Source organism: Mus musculus, chromosome 6 (assembly GCF_000001635.26).
Source record: "Mus musculus strain C57BL/6J chromosome 6, GRCm38.p6 C57BL/6J".
Lineage (NCBI taxonomy): Eukaryota > Metazoa > Chordata > Mammalia > Rodentia > Muridae > Mus > Mus musculus.
Window position 1 is genome coordinate 108,342,040 of NC_000072.6, and position 17,619 is coordinate 108,359,658.

The window sequence follows — 17,619 nt, forward strand, 5'->3', positions numbered from 1 at the left end:
TAAGAGAGTGCGGTGCAATGATCAGGGAAAGCTTCCTGGAGGGAGAGGGAGGTAACATGTAAGCCTCGGTCTGAGATATTTCCCAGAATTACAGAGCAGAAGAACAAAAGCAAAGACCTTGGGGGGGGGGCAAGATTATGTAAAGACTGAAAGAATTATGTCATTTTTACAGAACTCATCACATTGGGCTTAGTCTCCACTGGCCCATTGCTACCTCTTCATAGAAAATACTGTAGTTTTCCAAATATGCGATGGCTTCCTAGATATCGGTTTTTTAAAACAGATGACAAAGGAGATAGAAAGGGAAATGATAAGTTATATAATAAACTGCACACTTAAGTTAACGTGTAGTGACAGCTGCTCTGGGAGATGAGAAGCCTCCCAGGCTTGTGGGACTGACACAGGTAGCTAGTACTTGCCATGTCGGAAGCCTGCTGTTGTTATGGGACTTTCATGATGACCGGCAGCTCTTGGCTCTGTTAGGAAGACCGTACAGTGCACTTTGCTGTATTCAACAGTACCTGCAGTACTTGTGAATGCATATTGGTGATAGTACTAATGAGGCACACAGAATTATGCCCTTTCCTGAGGTGTAAAGTGGAGTAGGGTCCAGGGTTCTGAAAGGTGCAGGTGCATTTTAATTCAGGTGAATGTCTGGGGAGCCACGAGATTGTGTAGGATGAAATGGCCACTTGTTGCACAGGACTGAGCCAGGCATCTCATGAGGACCAGCCTGTCTGTCCACTGAATGTCACTTGCTGTGCTCCATCCCCTCTAATCGTTGTGCCAGTCAGAAGCACCCCACAACCCCCAAGCCTGTGATGGGCACATGGGCTTCCTGTTGAAGGGATGGAAAGGTCTTTCCATTCTCCTTCCTCCTAGGGTGCAGATGCCTGGGGCAGTATCTTTGTGGATGCCCTAGGTGTCTTTAGTTGTCTCACTTTCACAAATCTGGTATGAAGGTCACCCCATCAGTGAGATCTTAGCAATACATCTCAAACTCTTTCTTCTTCTGTACTTTTTACCATAGGGGTTGAGGTTCATAGTTCTCTTAACCAGCGTGGAGTCTACATGAATAAAGGGGTCCTCCAGAGAGTGCTGCTCTTGGGGTTCCTGCTCCTGCAGGTCTGGAGGGGAGCAGCACCACCTCCCTGCTGTGCTGTGTGGGAAGGTGCATTGAGAGCTGCACATGGCTACCGCCTTGACAAGTGAAGATAGAAATCTATGCTTCTGTGTGTAATGCTTCGATTTTCAAACTGTGCTGCCAGCTAATTCAGTTAAGGCTTATGGGATAAGCTCCACAGCAACGCGGAATAATGGCTGGGCTAAAGCCAGATGTGAGTCTTTAGTGTCATTTGCAACCTGTGATCGATGCATTTTTCCATCAGCACTTCCTTTTGATGTTCCATCCTACAACTACATGAACAAAATACACCATTTTTGTTTTTAAAAGTCTATTCTTAAAGGTGATTAAGAATATTCATCTCTCTCTCTCTCTCTCTCTCTCTCTCTCTCTCTCTCTCTCTCTCTCTCTCTCTCTCTCTCTCTCTCTGTGTGTGTATGTGTATGTGTATGTGTATGTATGAGAGAGACGGGGGGAGGGGGAGAGGGACAGAGACAGAGTGAGAAACACTAAAGACAAGAGACAGAGAAAGATGTGGGAGATGTATTATGGCTATATGCTATTTACGTTTTTGAAGTAAAAGGGAAAACAGTTCCCTGCCCTGATCTGAGATGACTGGCATGGCCTTGCTGTCTTGGCAATGGCTGCCCTTGACTTTGTATGGCTCATACTTTCTTGCTAAGTTGGAGTTTCTTCCCCTTATCCCAAAAAATCTTCTGCCCCCTTTAGTGCAGTCATTAAAATGTGGTATTTTGGTCAGTGCCTTCCTTGCCTTTGGGGGCTTGTGGCTGGTCTCTAGTGGGTTTTCATTTTTATTTTGGTCAATTACCGGGCAGCACCCGAGAGTCGGAGGTCAGGTTATTTTTAATTAATGCCATTTAAGGAATTTGTTGTCTAGACCACTCAATGTCCTTGTGACAGGGGTAAGCAATTTGCACAGCCCTCTGAAGGAGAATGACATCTAGTGGCTGCTTACTGTGTGCTCCCTGCTCCAACAGAAGCTGGGTTTTGACTCTTTAGGTACCAATTTCCCAGAAGTCTTGTGGCCAAGTGAGTTAACTTTACCTTCATTATCACATTAGTTATAAAGGCTCTAGTAATGTTTTCTGAGAGTAGTTTGCCCATAACCTTGAAATGCGTGTGGGCACGGTTTGGATTTTGAGAACTGAGCATGTCATTAAGCTATTTGACCTAAGCTAAGCAGAGGAATGAGGGATCTATATTGTTTTCTTCCAAGCCTAGGAGTAACTGTTTTTCTGGATCTTTAACTCAGTTTGCTATTGTGTCATTGAGAGCTCAGTGACCTTACCTTTATGACCTTCCAGTACCGATTTAATAATGCTTGTTTTATTTCTGAAATAAAATAATAGGTGACTATATCAGAGTTGACCTTCATCTTGTTTAGAGCATATGATAATGTCAGCAGCCCAGAAACTGTCAGATGGAATACTTTGTCCTTAGAAATTAAAAATGGTCCCTACCCCACTGTGTAAGGGAAATGAATAGTAGGTGTTACTCTTGGCAAGATCTTGAAAAAAATATAAAAAATTTACTTACCTGGCTTAAAAAAAATCTCCAAGTCACCTGCCATAGAGACCCCCCCCCCCACACACACACACAAAGATGTAGCTCCAGAAACCATACAAATGGGCACTATAGGAAAAGAATTCCAAAATAAATTTCAGTGGCAAAAGTGAAGACCGTTAACTCCTGGGATCCTGAATGTGACGTGATGAAGACTAATGTTGATCTCCATCATCTGTATGCACTACTCCCCGAATGGAATGGGAGATTGTCAAACTCTAGGCAAAGGGACACGATTTTCTCTAATTTCGTGATGTTTCTGTAGTTCTTTCTTTGTTGTGAGTAAACAGAAGGTTTTCTGTTCCTTTTAATGGCTACACGGTTATTTTGTTGTAGGACAATATTGAAATTTTAGATAACCATTCCCTGTGGGGAGGGGAGGAAGGGAGACTTAGTCAAGATCCTGCAAAAACAATACAGTATATAACTTTGTGCTTTTGTGAGGTTGCCTAAGTGGACCAACTCCTAGAAATAAAATTACAGAGTAAAATTTCCTCCACTGAGGAAGCACACCCCATTATCCTTAGAAAGGTTATGTCAATAGACTGGGTTGCAGTATATTCATGGATGTATTTAAAGAGTTTAATAAACTTTGACCTCATTATTTTCAAGGAATTGGACAACCTCAGTCTATAGGCCCAGGTGCAATCTGGGTTTTGATACTTTCTAATCTACCTATCTTGTTGCCTATTGAACCTAAAAATCATGATGGCTATGTTTCAAAACCAAGTTTTGTTTTGGAAGGAGAATTATTTAGGGACCAATTCATGAACTTGAATGAATTTTATTTATCCTGTGTGTGTGTGAATGTGTTGTGCTATGTGATTTCATTCACATGTGTAATTGTGTGTGTATGTGTGTAAAGGCTACAAGTTAACCTTGGATGGTGATCTTCAGAAGCCAGAACTGTGTTCGTCTCTTCTCTTCTCTTCTCTTCTCTTCTCTTCTCTTCTCTTCTCTTCTCTTCTCTTCTCTTCTCTTCTCTTCTCTTCTCTTCTCTTCTCTTCTCTTCTCTTCTCTCTCTTCTTTCTGTGACAGGGTCTTGCTTGACCAGATAAAACCAGGATCTGTGTCTACTTCCCCTACATTCAGCAGTGGAATTACAAATCTGTGCCATCCTGCCTGACTTCTAGGGATTGAACACTCCAGTTCTTCATGATCTCTGGCAAACATTTACCCAACTAAGGCATCTCCCAGTCCTTGCACTGAACAAACATATTTTATATTCAAGCTATTAGTAAGAGCAAATTGGAGACTTTTTTTCCTTGTATGATAAGAAGCTATAGAAGCAAGTTCAAAGTGGCCCAGAAGTTCCTGCTTTCTGTGTTTGTTCAGTACTGACGGCATGCACCATCATCAGTGTGCAGAATGAAAGAGATGTAACATAGTCTGACAAACTTTTAACTGTGATCTTCCAGGTGTCTTTAGGTAAATCTTGGCTTCTATTCTCTATCTGGTTTCTGTTGAGTTTCCCTTTTATTTTAGACAACTACCCTTGATCTCCAGATCCACTGCCTTGTAATTAATTTCTGTTACATCATATTATCTTTTGAATGACCAGTTTGACACTGATTTGCACCCATTCAGCATAGGTAGGAACTGTCTTAGTTAGGATTTCTATTATTGTGATGAAACACCACCACCAAATGAGCTCAGGGTGGAATGGCTTTGTTTGGCTCACACTTCTATATTGCTGTTCACCACTAAAGGAAGTCAGGACAGGAACTCAAGCAGGGCAAGAACCTGGAGACATGACCTGATGCAGAGACCATGAATGGGTGCTGCTTACTGGCCTGCTTCCCCTGGCTTTCTGAGCCTGCTTTCTTACAGAACCCAGGACCACCAGCCCAGGGATTGAACCACCCACAATGAGCTGAGTCCTCCCTGATGCCTTACAGCTGGATCTTATGGAGGCATGTTCTCAATAGAAGTTCCCTCCTTTCAGATAACTTTAGTTTGTGTGTCAAGTTGACATAAAACCAGCCAGCAAGGGACTTAATATTTTTAGGCTCTTAAGTCTTAACTGAGGCTTTTGGAATTTCTGGGGACTAAGAAAAGGTTCATGAGAAATTTCCATCTTAAAATCATGTGAGGCCAAGAATTGCTACTCAAGACTTTTGTATGCCTGAACCTAACCATGTTCTGGGCATAGAAAAGCTGTACTTGCTTCTTCTTCTTCTTCTTTTTTTTTTTAATATTATTTTATTTTCCTGAGTTCATTGATTTTTTTTTTCTCCCTATGACCTTTTTTTTTTTTTTTTAACTCTCTTGAACTTCTACTCATTGTTACCTGAGAATAGCTTAGTAGAAAGAACAAATCACAATGTAGGACATGTAAACTCTGATTTCCAATGAATCCAGCCCATGGGGACTAGAGAGAGCTCTAGGGTATAGGGATACAGGGTAGATATTGGGAGAACAAGGATGGGGAGGGGTAAGACTGGCATGCTGTGATATATGTGTTAGCTTTTAAATACAGCTTGGACAACAAAATGAGAGATTTTTGTACAGAGGTCATCATGGATACTGAGTGCTACTACATTGTCTGCAAGGCACCATGTCTGGACTAGACATATGACTAGAGTTCCGTGGCTGTATCTTTGTATTAGTGAGAGTAGAAGACTGGTATATCATTCAAAAAGAGAAGGAAAGAAACAGGTCCCTCTCTGTTAGCTCTGGTATATACACGATTACCTTGCAGGGATTCCCCTGATAGGCAGGCCATTATCTCCCTGCATATCGTCCTGCCTGTGAACTGGGATTTCGTCCTGCAATCTTCTCCAAATCTTCCCTTTGTAAGTCACATGCCTCACAGGCAGAGCTAGGGAAGACCATGAACTTGAAGGAATGGTTAAGGTTTTGGCCCAGCCCACCTAAGTCTTGTTTTAAAATTATCTTTAAGACATTTCTTAGTTTTACAATCTTGTCACTAATAATAAAGATTGAATTATTGTCTTAGTCATGTGAAGTCTTAGTCTTTGAAGAGACACCATGACTACAGCAGCTCTGATAAAATAAAAGTTAACTGGGGCTTATGTACAGTTCTTAGGTTTAGTCCAATATCATTTCGGGAAATATGGTGGCACACAGGCAGACATCGTACTTGTTCTACATAAGGATTGCAAGCATTAGGCAGAGAGAGAGAGTGAGAGAGAGAGAGAGAGAGAGAGAGAGAGAGACAGAGAGACAGAGAGAGAGACAGAGAGACAGAGAGACAGAGAGAAAGAAACAGACAGAGAGAGGCAGAGAGAGAGAGAGAGACTGAGCCTGCCTTGGACCCTTGAAAACCCAAAGCCCATTTCCTCGGTGACACACTTCCTTAAAGCAGGCCACAGCTACTCCAAGAAGCCACACCTCCTAACCCTGTCTAGTAGTGGCACTCCTGAATGTCCAAGCTTTTCAATCTCTGAGCCTCTGGGGGCCATTCCTATCCAAGCCACCACAATTATTTTATTGAAAGACTGGCTTATGAGGTAGCTCAGAGGTAAAAGCATGTTCGAGGCCCTAGGTTTTATCCCTCGTACTAAATAAGTCCATAAAAAACTAATTAAAATGAAAATGATTGAATGCTTCTATCTATCATCCATCTTCTGTCTTATTTATGGTAGTTTGCTAATGCTTGTGACATATCTTGAGTTTTACTAACATATAGTGACCTGGTCAGATGATAAAGTTTCAGTGTAGGACCTCTAACATGATGTCCCCCAAAGGTCCTGTGAAAATGAAGGTATGCTACCTGAGAAAGGGAACCTATAGGCATCTGGTAGCATCTTGCCTGAAGAAAGGGGTGATTCTCTAGGGAGCAGACACGGCAAAGAAACACTTCTGAAGCTTCCCTACGTTATCTGTCATTGGGCTGTCCCCTTCCATCAGGTTCTGAATGTCATTTCTTCCCTCTCTTGTCTCTTTGATCCATTTTAAGGATGAGTAATGGGCTTGAATGATAGTCTGCTTATTGTCCATAATGTTAGTAGTTTCCCATTGGCTTACTTTGATGTATATGATAGCCTTTTTAATACGGCTTGGACAAAAAAAAGAATGAGAGATGTCTTTTCATGATGTTGGCCCCAACACCCTCTTCTAGGACCTTCTATTTGGTTTTGTCACCTTTCTGAGTGTGCCTTTAGCCTTATTCATCACTGTACATATTTGGAGGTTAAGCCAAACACATTTTTGAGGGTTACCTCTGCCATTTAGTAAATGTTTGATGATAATAACTGCATGTCTCTTGTTTTAAAATAGGGCTATCTTTCTTTTAAGGAACTAAATGAAAATTAAATAAATTATGATGAATTTTTGACAGTAGTGAATAACAGGCCACATATGAAACAATCAGTAGCCACTATGCAAGGTGATTTATATGCATTTTTATCCTGGTTTTACAAATAAGGAAACAAGTTTACAGATGTTTCATAATAAACCAAAGTTCCCAAAACCACGTGCTGCCCAAGATCGGCTTTTCAATTCAGTTTTATTCCAAAGATTTAAAGAACATTTGCAAATCACAAGAGGAATGCAGACTCCTTTCTGATCTTACTCTTTGTGTGTGTGTGTGTGTGTGTGTGTTTGTGTGCACGCACGCGCATACACATGCTTGCTTGACTAGTTTCTTATAAGCAGGTGCCCATGACTTCCAAGCTCATATTAATGAAGCCCCCAAAGCCCTGAAAGCTGAGTCCAAGTACATAAGCTAAGCTGAGTTAGATGAGCTTCACAAGCTCCTGGCTCATTTTATAGAGCCTTAGGCTGCACCCAGGGATTCGCTTGCAGTGTGTTTTGGATCACTGCTGTTGCTGTAGAGGAATAGAACTATTTGCTCTTTGTGACCATTCTTCCTTGTCAATGTTCCAGCATGCTGCAGACTTGGAAAAGAAGCAGAATGAGACAGAAAACAGGAAATTGTTGGGGACCGTCATCCAATATGGCAACGTGATCCAGGTAGGCGCAGCTGCTCTTGTCTTCTGGAGCTGACACATGAGAAAGAAAAAGAACTGAGCAAGCAAACTCGTGATAGGGGCAATGGCAGCTACTTTATTGAAAACAACCAAAACAACAAAACACAACCTCCTTGTGTTTCTTATTATATCACTTGGTCATGCTATTGGGTCACGCATAGTGTAAGCATTTTCTTTCTCAGCCTGTTGCTCATCACTTTCATGCAGATGGTTCAGATGGGAAACTTGATGACTGAAGAGGATAGATACTACTTGTTACGGTTTTGCATCACTGACAGTCTTAGGGAGTTCTTAGGTTTGGTGAAAGTTGACTACATTTTAGCTTTTGTTTAGGAGCTGTTTGCCGGTGAAAATAAAACCAGTTATGTGCACACACAGACATATGTATGTATGTATGCATGCACATATGCATGGCATGTATGTATGTATGTATTTATTTATGTGTGTACAAGGCTTCACTGAGCCCAAACTGGCCTTGTGCTCACCATGTGGCTGAGCTGACTCTCAACTTTTGATTATTTTGCCTCTACTCTATAAACACTGGGGTTATGGGCTTGTAAAGGCCCAGGTACCTTCACAAAATTTTAATCATATATATTCTTTTAAATAAGTTTTTATTAATCAAAAGTATTTCAGAACTGTCATATTGTAGAGTTGTTTGCTTCACCTGTTATCTTCTGTATCCTTGAACCTGCGGCAGAGATAACACCATCCAAACAAGGCTTCCACAGGTCTTTCCCAGAAGGTGCTGCTAATCTTGTAAACTACTAATTAGGAATGAATTTCTTCCTGTTTTTATTGCTATTGGGATTAGAAGAGTGCTAACCATTAGTATGGAAAAAAAAACTACTAAAAGTGGGTAAAAATAACTTTCTGTGAATTTTTTTTTTAAGTAGGGGATGTGTAAAAGTTAACTAGATAGAGTCTTGCTAAGTTGTCTAGGCTTGCCTTGATCTTACTGTATAGCCCAGGCTTGCCTTGATCTTACTGTATAGCTCAGGCTAGCATTGGGTCTTCTTCCTGCTTTGTCCTCCTGAGTGATAAGATTGTAGGTATGCGGGCCACCATTCCTGGCTAATGCTTTTTGATTAAATGTTTACTTAGGTTAGGTCTTATTCATAGCTATCAAAAGCTATTAGAACATTAGATAATCAACCCATGTGCCCTTGTGAAGTTCCATCCTGTTGTCAAGCGAGGCCAGTCCTTTGAGGCTGAGTAGGAGATACTCAGTTGGTTAGATTGCAGAACTGGCTGCAACTGAGGATTTAAAAAGTACATGAAGGGTACTGGCAGCCAATACATTCCAGTCCTGTGAGGTTTCAAGGAAGACATGCCAAACCAGTTGACGAGGTATCTGCTTTTAGAATGGGTTTAAGAGATCTCAGTTTTATTTCTGGTCTCAGGCTTTGGAACTCACCTGTGGGAAGGTGAGTCAGTGGATGATCAGAGGCTGTTCCTGGAGGAGCATCAAGGGCCTGGGAGGACATTATTGTCTCAACTTATCTTACCCACAGGCCATCAAGAATTCACAAATGGTACAGGTTATTCCTCTACTCTCAGCAGCCCTATCAAGATTCGTTGGCCTTTTAAGGCTGCTGCTCTTGTGTTATCATGTGAACAAGAGATGGGGCAGCAGCAATGAAGTCACAAGCTGGCCTTCCCCCTCTAGGGACTGAGAAGTCATGAGTTTGTGTTTCTCTTTGATCCATAAACATGGGAAGCCATGGTAATGCTTACTGGTCCAGATTACTAGATAAACTCTTTTTCATCTGCATCTTCCCTCCTTTATGTTTCATGTAATCAACATCTTTGAGTGAAGGATGCAGCAGTCAGTGAAGGTGGATGCTCAGGGCGTCCTTCACAGAGAATGATGGAACTGCCTTTTAAATCAGACTAGTGCATAGTGACAAAACGCCCTTCCTTCATTCCCCTCTGGAATCGGTGCCTAGCTAGACTACAGTCCCTTAGCCCCTATCCACAGTATGATGCCATGCCTCTCTAGCAGCCTCAGATGATGGAATAATTGGCTTCCACAGTGTCTCTCTTGCCCAAGGCCATGTTGATGGAAAAAAAAAAAAGGCAAACAATTTTTCCTTCTCCCTGGCCCTCTTCTCTGCCTCTGTTCGCTGTTCCTTTGCTTGTTGTTTCCAGGTTGGGCACTTTATGTTTCTTCTGCTTCTCAGCAGCTTAGTGGTGGGAGGAATGTCTGTTACAAAATTTACTTGACAAAGAGAGCTATGGCAGAGAGTTCACAGGCCCGCTCATATCTCATTCTCTTGATGGATTTTTAGCTCCTGCATTTGAAAAGCAATAAATACCTGACTGTGAATAAGAGGCTCCCAGCCTTGCTAGAGAAGAACGCCATGAGGGTGACGTTGGACGAGGCTGGAAATGAAGGGTCCTGGTTTTACATTCAACCATTCTACAAGCTTCGCTCCATCGGAGACAGTGTAAGTAGAGCTGACCCTGGAAAGCCCTCCACAAGCTTCCAGCCACAACTGTGCCTGAGGCTTGACTAGGAAAGGTTTAGAATTGAAGCCCCAGGCATATGAGGAGATCAGATCGCCATGGAAACTAGTGTTTGGGAAACAAGGAAATGAAGAGTGAAGTGTGACCTAAATACAGTCGCTATGTTTTTCCTACTGGGCCTCTGAAAAAAAATCCTATTACCTCCGTAATTTTACCATGAAAACATCCATCCCGAATTAATATCCTGGTTAAGGATCCCTTGCCATTCCACTTCCATGAGTGCAGCAGCAGTGTTCAGCTATTTTGGAAATACTGAAGGATGGAAAGTGGAAAAGAAACAGCCTTAGTAGGGAATGGGATTGTTTGTTCACCCCATGCTTCCTGTGTCAGTGGGTGCAGGCAGTGTCTCCATCGCCTCCGCAAATGCAGAAAGCCCCTGGCCTGGGATTCTAGACAATACAGAGCCACCGGAATCCCTTTATCAAGGGAACTGAGAACACTTCTGATATTTGTAAGTTAAATTAGTCAGTCATTACGTGGGCACACACTTAACAGTGAATATGTTTAAATGCTATCAGCTATGTACTTGACCTTGTTAAGGTTCTAAAATAGATGCTTTTAAAAAAACAAGCTAAAAGGAAATTGGCACCTTGAGAAGCATGAAGTATTCTGGAAATACTTACCTACCCTTTACTTAAAACTAGATACTGACTGACTGACTGACTGACTGACTATTTATTTATTTATGTATGTATGTATGTATGTATGTATGTATGTATGTATGTATGTAATGCCATGCTATAGAAAATTTCGTCATATATTTTTCCGAAATGTATCATTTTCAAAATATGCAGGTTTTTACCTCATAGGAAGACAAGCATCTCTTCTACTTCCTTTCCTTCTACTTCCTCCGTTAAAAGCAAATGTGGGGCTGAGGAGATAGCTTGCTGTGCAAGCCTCAGGACCTGAGTTCAAATCCCCAGTGGCCACATAAAAACCAGGCTTGCCTATGTCTGCCTTTAAGCCGAGCACTGGGAGAGCAGACTAGGCAAATAACCCTGCGGACTCACTCGTCAGGTAGTCTCACCTCACCGAGCAGGAGACTTTAGGTGTGCTCAGAGAACCTGTCTCAGGACATAAGGTGGAGATGATATAGGTTCTTCTAGATCCTTCTCTAGCCTCCACATGCACATCCACAAACATACTCACATACAACATACACATACATCGTACAACACACACAACTTTCCAATGTACCTGGTTCCAAGTTTTGTGTTCAATAAATCGTTGCTTTTCTGTCATTTAGTATCTTAATCTATGACCTACATGAGAGTATAATACTAATAATTATCTTTTAAAAAATAGTTTTTCTTACCTGTAGGGATTGGCCCAGTCATACTTTTAAGGGTGTCCGTTTAAATAGTGGAGTGGAATAAAAAGTATCAGGCTGTGTTACACATAAGGGCAGGTTCGAGTTTCTGGACAGACACATTTGTTTAGTTATCCACTACTGTATTCAACTATCTCTTGCTGGGGGCTGGAGAGATGGCTTGGCAGTCTGGAATTGCCTATACTTTTAGTTGCAGGGAATCTGAAGCCCTCTTCTGGCCTCCACAGGAACATCAGGACACACATGGTGTACATACAGAGAAAGTGGGCACTCACACATACACACAATATAAAAATAAACTTTAAAAATGTAAAAGCTAGCTGGGCAGTGGTGGCGCATGCCTTTAAGCCCAGAACTTGGGAGGCAGAGGCAGGTGGATGTTCAAGGCCAGCCTGGTCTATAGAGTTCCAGGACAGCCAGGGCTATACAGAGAAACCCTGTCTCGAAAAAAAAAAAAAAATGTAAAAGCTGTCTGTCTTTATCTATCTATCTACCTATCTATCTATCTATCTATCTATCCATCCATCCATCCACCTATCTCTCTCTCTCTATCTATCTATCTATCTATCTATCTATCTATCTATCTATAAATATAGTAATCTAATAATAGAAAAAAAATTTCCTTCTGTTGTAGTCACAATTTTGAAGATCAGTGCTTTAGAAACATGATAATGGCTTCATTCTTTCAAACAAAAAAACAACTCAAATAGTATATTGCTTGTTTTCCCCCAAATTGAGTTGAGCTTATTTATACAAGCTTCTCAACTGAATAATAATAATAATAATAATAATAATAATAATAATAACAATAACAATAATAATAAAAACCCATTTTTCTAGTGCTCTGGACCAACTCACAGATTATCAAAGTATGCAATAGTTGTGCACTGAAGTCCTCCTCAGCCTTCTCTCAGAACACAAACCACGCTGCACAGGTCAAGCTTTAAAAGTTCACACGTGCTGTGACAGGCTTGCTGTGATGGGTGTTCCAGAACCGTGGAGCAGTACCTGTCCCCTAAAAAGCTGTGTTCCTCCTTCCTTTCCAGGTGGTCATAGGCGACAAGGTAGTTTTGAATCCTGTCAATGCTGGCCAGCCTCTACATGCCAGCAGTCATCAGCTGGTGGATAACCCAGGCTGCAATGAGGTAAGGACATTGGAAAAGTTGAAGTCTGGTATATGGGTGAGGGTTGGATCATAGAAGCAGGCTTTGTGGGGAACTGAGAGAGAGAGAGAGAGAGAGAGAGAGAGAGAGAGAGAGAGAGAGAGAGAGAGTGAGAGTGTGTGTGTGTGTGTGTGTGTGTGTGTGTGTACACACTGCATGTGACTTGAGCAGAAATTCAGGATACTGCCAGTTCTTCAGGAGAAGAGCCCAAGGCCCACTGTTGACTGTGATGAGGTTTTGTGGGTCTCTGCATGAGTGGTGAGTTTGATAAACTTTGCATCACTGAAGAATCATTCTCTAATTGGTTAAGCCTGAAAATGCTACTGTTGCCATTTTTTTTTCCCTAGCTGGAGGAACACATTTTTTTTTTTCAGTTTGACTCCCTAAGGAGAGTGTTTTATGGTAATTCTCAGGAGGTTACATTACAGGTTGTGTGTAGCCTTGCTACAGTCTCTTATTTTCATCTCTACATCTGCCAATCTCACTGTGTCTCCCTGGGCAGTTACAGACACAGCATCCTAAATCTCTTATGATACGATGTCTGTCTCATGGAGAGGACATGAGCTCTGGATTGTGAAAGATGTGAATTCATATCTCAGCCCGTGGTGCCTGAGCCCTGGAACTGCAGATGAGTTACTTAACATCTCTGTGCATCAGTTCCCAGTCTGAAAGGAGGTCCAGTTTCTTAGGGTGCTGCTGGCGAGTACGTGAGGTGCTGCTCTTGCTGTTAATGACAACCTTGGCGGTTTCAAATGTGTGCAGTGGACCAGTTCTTACCTCAGTATCTCATTCCATTTTATAAGTACTTTATTTCATTTGGCATTTATACATGTGGCTACAGAGCCAGAGACTTAGAGGAGAGAAACATAGCATTCCGAAAGGGGCAGGAGGGAACCAGGGCTTGGAGCTTCAGGTCAGATTTGGAGCATGTGTAGAGACGGGCACAAACGAACCGTTTGTTGCCAAATGTTCTTCCCCGCCACGTGCGTTCTGAGGTTCTTTCTTCGGGATGTATTAGGGACTTTTCTCATGGCCTTTACTCATCGACAAAATACCTGGGGAAAATAAAGCAATTTAAGGTTTATTGTGGCTAAGATGTATGGTGGGGAAGACACAGGGATGGGAGTGGAACAGCTTGACCAGTCAGGCTGTATGTCCGTCCATAGGAAGGAAGCAGAGAGAGTGGCCAGGAGGCAAGGCCAGGCCATCCACCTCAATGCCTTTCACTCTAGAGACCAACTTCCTGAAGCTAGGTCCCTCCTCTTAAAGATTCCAGATCCTGCCAAAACAGCTCCACCAGCTGGGGCCTCTGCCTTCAGACACACAAAAACTCAGGGGACGCTATAGCTCTCTGAACTATATATAACAAGATGTTTGTACTGAAGCCCAGCTGGCCTTCCTGGGAGGAACTTTGGGTCTATATGACATGGCTATTCTAGGAGCTATGTGAAAAATTAACTTTGATTTGCTTTCTAGGTCAACTCCGTCAACTGTAATACAAGCTGGAAGATAGTGCTTTTCATGAAATGGAGTGATAACAAAGACGATATTCTCAAAGGAGTAAGTGCGACTCTTCTTGGCACCGTGCGCTTCTCAGAGTAGCAGGTTGGCTTTGTTTCCAAACCCGTTTCCCAAACCCTTCCCTTCCATCTTGTGTTCACGTACAGGGTGATGTGGTGAGGCTCTTCCATGCCGAGCAAGAGAAGTTTCTCACCTGCGATGAGCACCGGAAGAAGCAGCATGTGTTCCTGAGGACCACCGGCAGGCAGTCAGCCACATCGGCCACCAGTTCCAAAGCCCTGTGGGAAGTGGAGGTGAGCAGTGGGCTGTGGAGGTAAAGCGTGAGGCAGGAGAGGTGAGGGAAGCGACTGGGGATGTGTGTGTGTGTGTGTGTGTGTGTGTGTGTGTGTATGTATGTGTGTGGGGGTGTGATGGAGCTCAGAATTAAACCTCTCAGCAGCTGTGTTTCTAAATCATACCAAGATAGTCATAAAAATTAGTAGACATGGCCCAGGGAAGCAAGCACACCGTGATGTAGCAGACGGAAGTTGCATGGTTTTACGGAGAAAGATACACATTCTTTCCCCAAGTCACCAGAAATGTCTTTTTCTTACCTTCCCCTGTCCTCCTCTGATTTTTTTTCTTTCCTTTCTCTTGCTTGATGTGTATGTATATATCCTGCATATGATGGGTAAGCTGCACTCCCAAAATCTCAACAATAGGGTTACCTAAACAAGCTCTGAGGAAACACCAAAGCTGACGTGCCTCTGTGGATGGGGGTGGGGGTTCCACATGACCCCACCCCTTGGTGAAAGCTCCAGGCAAATTAGTGGCTGCTGAGAGAGGGGAGATCCAGTCTTCTCCAGGGATGAGCCAGCTGATAGGTTATCCAATCCTAAGCATTTATACCTATGAGCAGGCTAGTAATAATAATAGACTTAAAGTAGAAGAGGCCATGGATTTGAGAAGAGTCGGGGGCAAGGGAGGAGTTGAAGGAGGAGGGAAATTATGTAATTTCAATACCCATACGTGAAATTCTCAAATCATAAAAAGAAAAGCAGCAAGCGTCTAGACAGGTGTGCTCAGCAGGAGGGCCTGGGTGCCAGGAGGGCTGTTCCTGGTGCTCTGGAGCTTTGGGGTGACTGGAGAGGTGTTTTGGGGTGACTGGAGAGGTGTTCCCCGTGCTCAGGAGGTTTTAGTAAGGAAGGAAGAACTGATGGGGTGAGGATTAAGACTTCCTAAAAGACAGTGGGTGTCCCAGTACACTGGTCCCAAACCAAAAGCAAAAGTCAATGTGTGGGGAAAGGGAAGGCAGAGGGGAAGGGCGAGGGTTGATAGTGAAGGCAGGGAGATTAGCGAGTTGGCTGGAGGGGGTGAGGAGAAGGAATTAGATACGAGTGCTAAACTGTCACAAGACCTTCAAAGATTGAAAGAGCGAGCATTTGACTGATGTTTCCTAGATGATCTGCATGTGGAAGGGAGAGAAGTGGGGTAGTTCCTGCCATGTAAGGGAAAGGCTTGGACCCGGAAATATTATGAGACAGGCTTGGCACAACACTGAGTAACCTGGCTTTTGGAGCAACACGGGATGAACAGGGGGAAATGACCACACTGGAGACCAGCGCTTCAAATTGCAACTGCCAAAGCTGCGGGGCACTGGGAATGTTCCTCCCAGGCAGGGAGAAGTCCGGAAAGGTGTTCTGAGTGACAGAGTCGGCACAGTCAACAAGCTGCTTACAGAAAGCAGCGATTCTGTCTGAGGAATAATAGGCTTGCAAGACCAAGGAAGAGGCTGATAGGAGTGTTCGACTGAGAGCATGACGGAAGGCAGGGCTGTCCTCCATCGTCTCCCGCTGAGTGTAGTGCATTTCTGCCTCTATTTGTTACCTATGCCCCTTCTCCTGCCTTCTGCCCTTGGCAAATATAGTAGAATGCCCAAGTCATAAACACAGAATTATGTTTTTTTATATTCCACTCAGCTAAGAACCAGCACCTGGATCAGGCACCAGAAGAACAATAGCCCATACGAGGTCCCCCAGCCTGTTCCCGAGTACGTCCCATTTGCTCCTGGATAGGTGACTGCTGATAGGTGGCCAGCCTCTCCCTTGACTGGCACGGAGCAGCTTTCAGCCTATGCAGCCTGTAAATTTGCCAGTTGTTGATGACTTTTGAGTTCTTTATAATTTGGAGCTGTTATCCATAAAGCTTCAGGGACACTTGTGCTTAGACATAAGTTTTCATGTGTTTGCATGCACGACAGTGGGATAACTGAAGCCTGTATTGGCTATAGGATCAATGTTATAAGAAATTGCCAATCCAAATCCAGTGGGGACGACATGCTGCTAATTTCGGCATTTGGAAGCCAAGGCAGCAGGATTACCATGAGTTCAGAGTCAAGCTAGGCTAGCTGTAGACACCCAAACCAAAACAGAAAGGAAACTGAGAACAAGGATGAAGTTGCCTACCTGTCTTCTAAAGCAGAGGGAGTATTTTCGAATTCTTCCCTGAGCATTCAAGATTCTCTGTTCTTTTCCATGGCTGCCACTGAAACAGATATGACAGTGCTGCTCCTCGTGGCCTTTGCCCTCCCTTGTGATGTTGCTGATTTCCTTTGTGCTCATCTTTTCTTTGTGCAGCCTTTCTCGTATAGTATCTGCTCAAATACTTTGCCCATTTACAAATTTCCTTCCTTTTCTTTGACCTGGATGTAGAAATACGCTCATCCTGGCATTGGGTAGATAATTTCCTGCAGTTGCCATGATAAAGACACATGACCTATCTACCTACATTCATCTTATCCATCCATCTCTCCTCTTTGTTTGTGTGTGGGGGTGTGTGTGTGTGGGGGGGGTATGTTAGCTTGTCCATCAGTTTTCTTTGCTTTTTCCTCTCCGGTGTCTGAAGCATTTCTTCTTTGGCTGTTCACATCTGTTTAGGGACAGTCAGTCCATTTAGCTTGTTCCATTCAGGGAGTTCCCTGAGAGCTAGAAAGAACTTTGTCTTTATTCACAGATATCCTCCTTGTTCACAGTTTGTGTTTGTTCTTTTCTTTGCACTCAAAATAGTGTCCAAGAAGAAAGTGGGTAGAGGAAGCAGAGAAGGTACAGGAGGAGGAAGTCAGGGAGTGGGAGAGGGAAGCAGAGAGGATACAGGAGGAGGAAGTCAGGGAGTGGGAGAGGGAAGCAGAGAAGGTACAGGAGGAGGAAGTCAGGGAGTGGGAGAGGGAAGCAGAGAGGATACAGGAGGAGGAAGTCAGGGAGTGGGAGAGGGAAGCAGAGAGGATACAGGAGGAGGAAGTCAGGGAGTGGGAGAGGGAAGCAGAGAAGGTACAGGAGGAGGAAGTCAGGGAGTGGGAGAGGAAAGCAGAGAGGATACAGGAGGAGGAAGTCAGGGGGTCGGGGACGGGAGGAGGTAAGAGAGGAAAGAGACAGGTAG

At 43.3% G+C, this 17,619-nt stretch overlaps 1 protein-coding gene across 19 annotated transcripts in view; it reads left to right on the forward strand.

The window, feature by feature from the left end:
• Positions 1-17,619, forward strand: part of Itpr1 (inositol 1,4,5-trisphosphate receptor 1) — a 338,034-nt gene that overhangs the window by 128,957 nt on the left and 191,458 nt on the right. For all 19 annotated transcript variants that reach the window (XM_006505623.1, XM_017321407.1, XM_006505627.1 and 16 more), the window contains 5 exons: positions 7,559-7,645; positions 9,954-10,112; positions 12,568-12,666; positions 14,161-14,244; positions 14,352-14,498. In XM_006505623.1, coding sequence (XP_006505686.1) covers positions 7,559-7,645; positions 9,954-10,112; positions 12,568-12,666; positions 14,161-14,244; positions 14,352-14,498 — 576 coding nt within the window. The remainder of the gene's footprint in view (positions 1-7,558; positions 7,646-9,953; positions 10,113-12,567; positions 12,667-14,160; positions 14,245-14,351; positions 14,499-17,619) is intronic.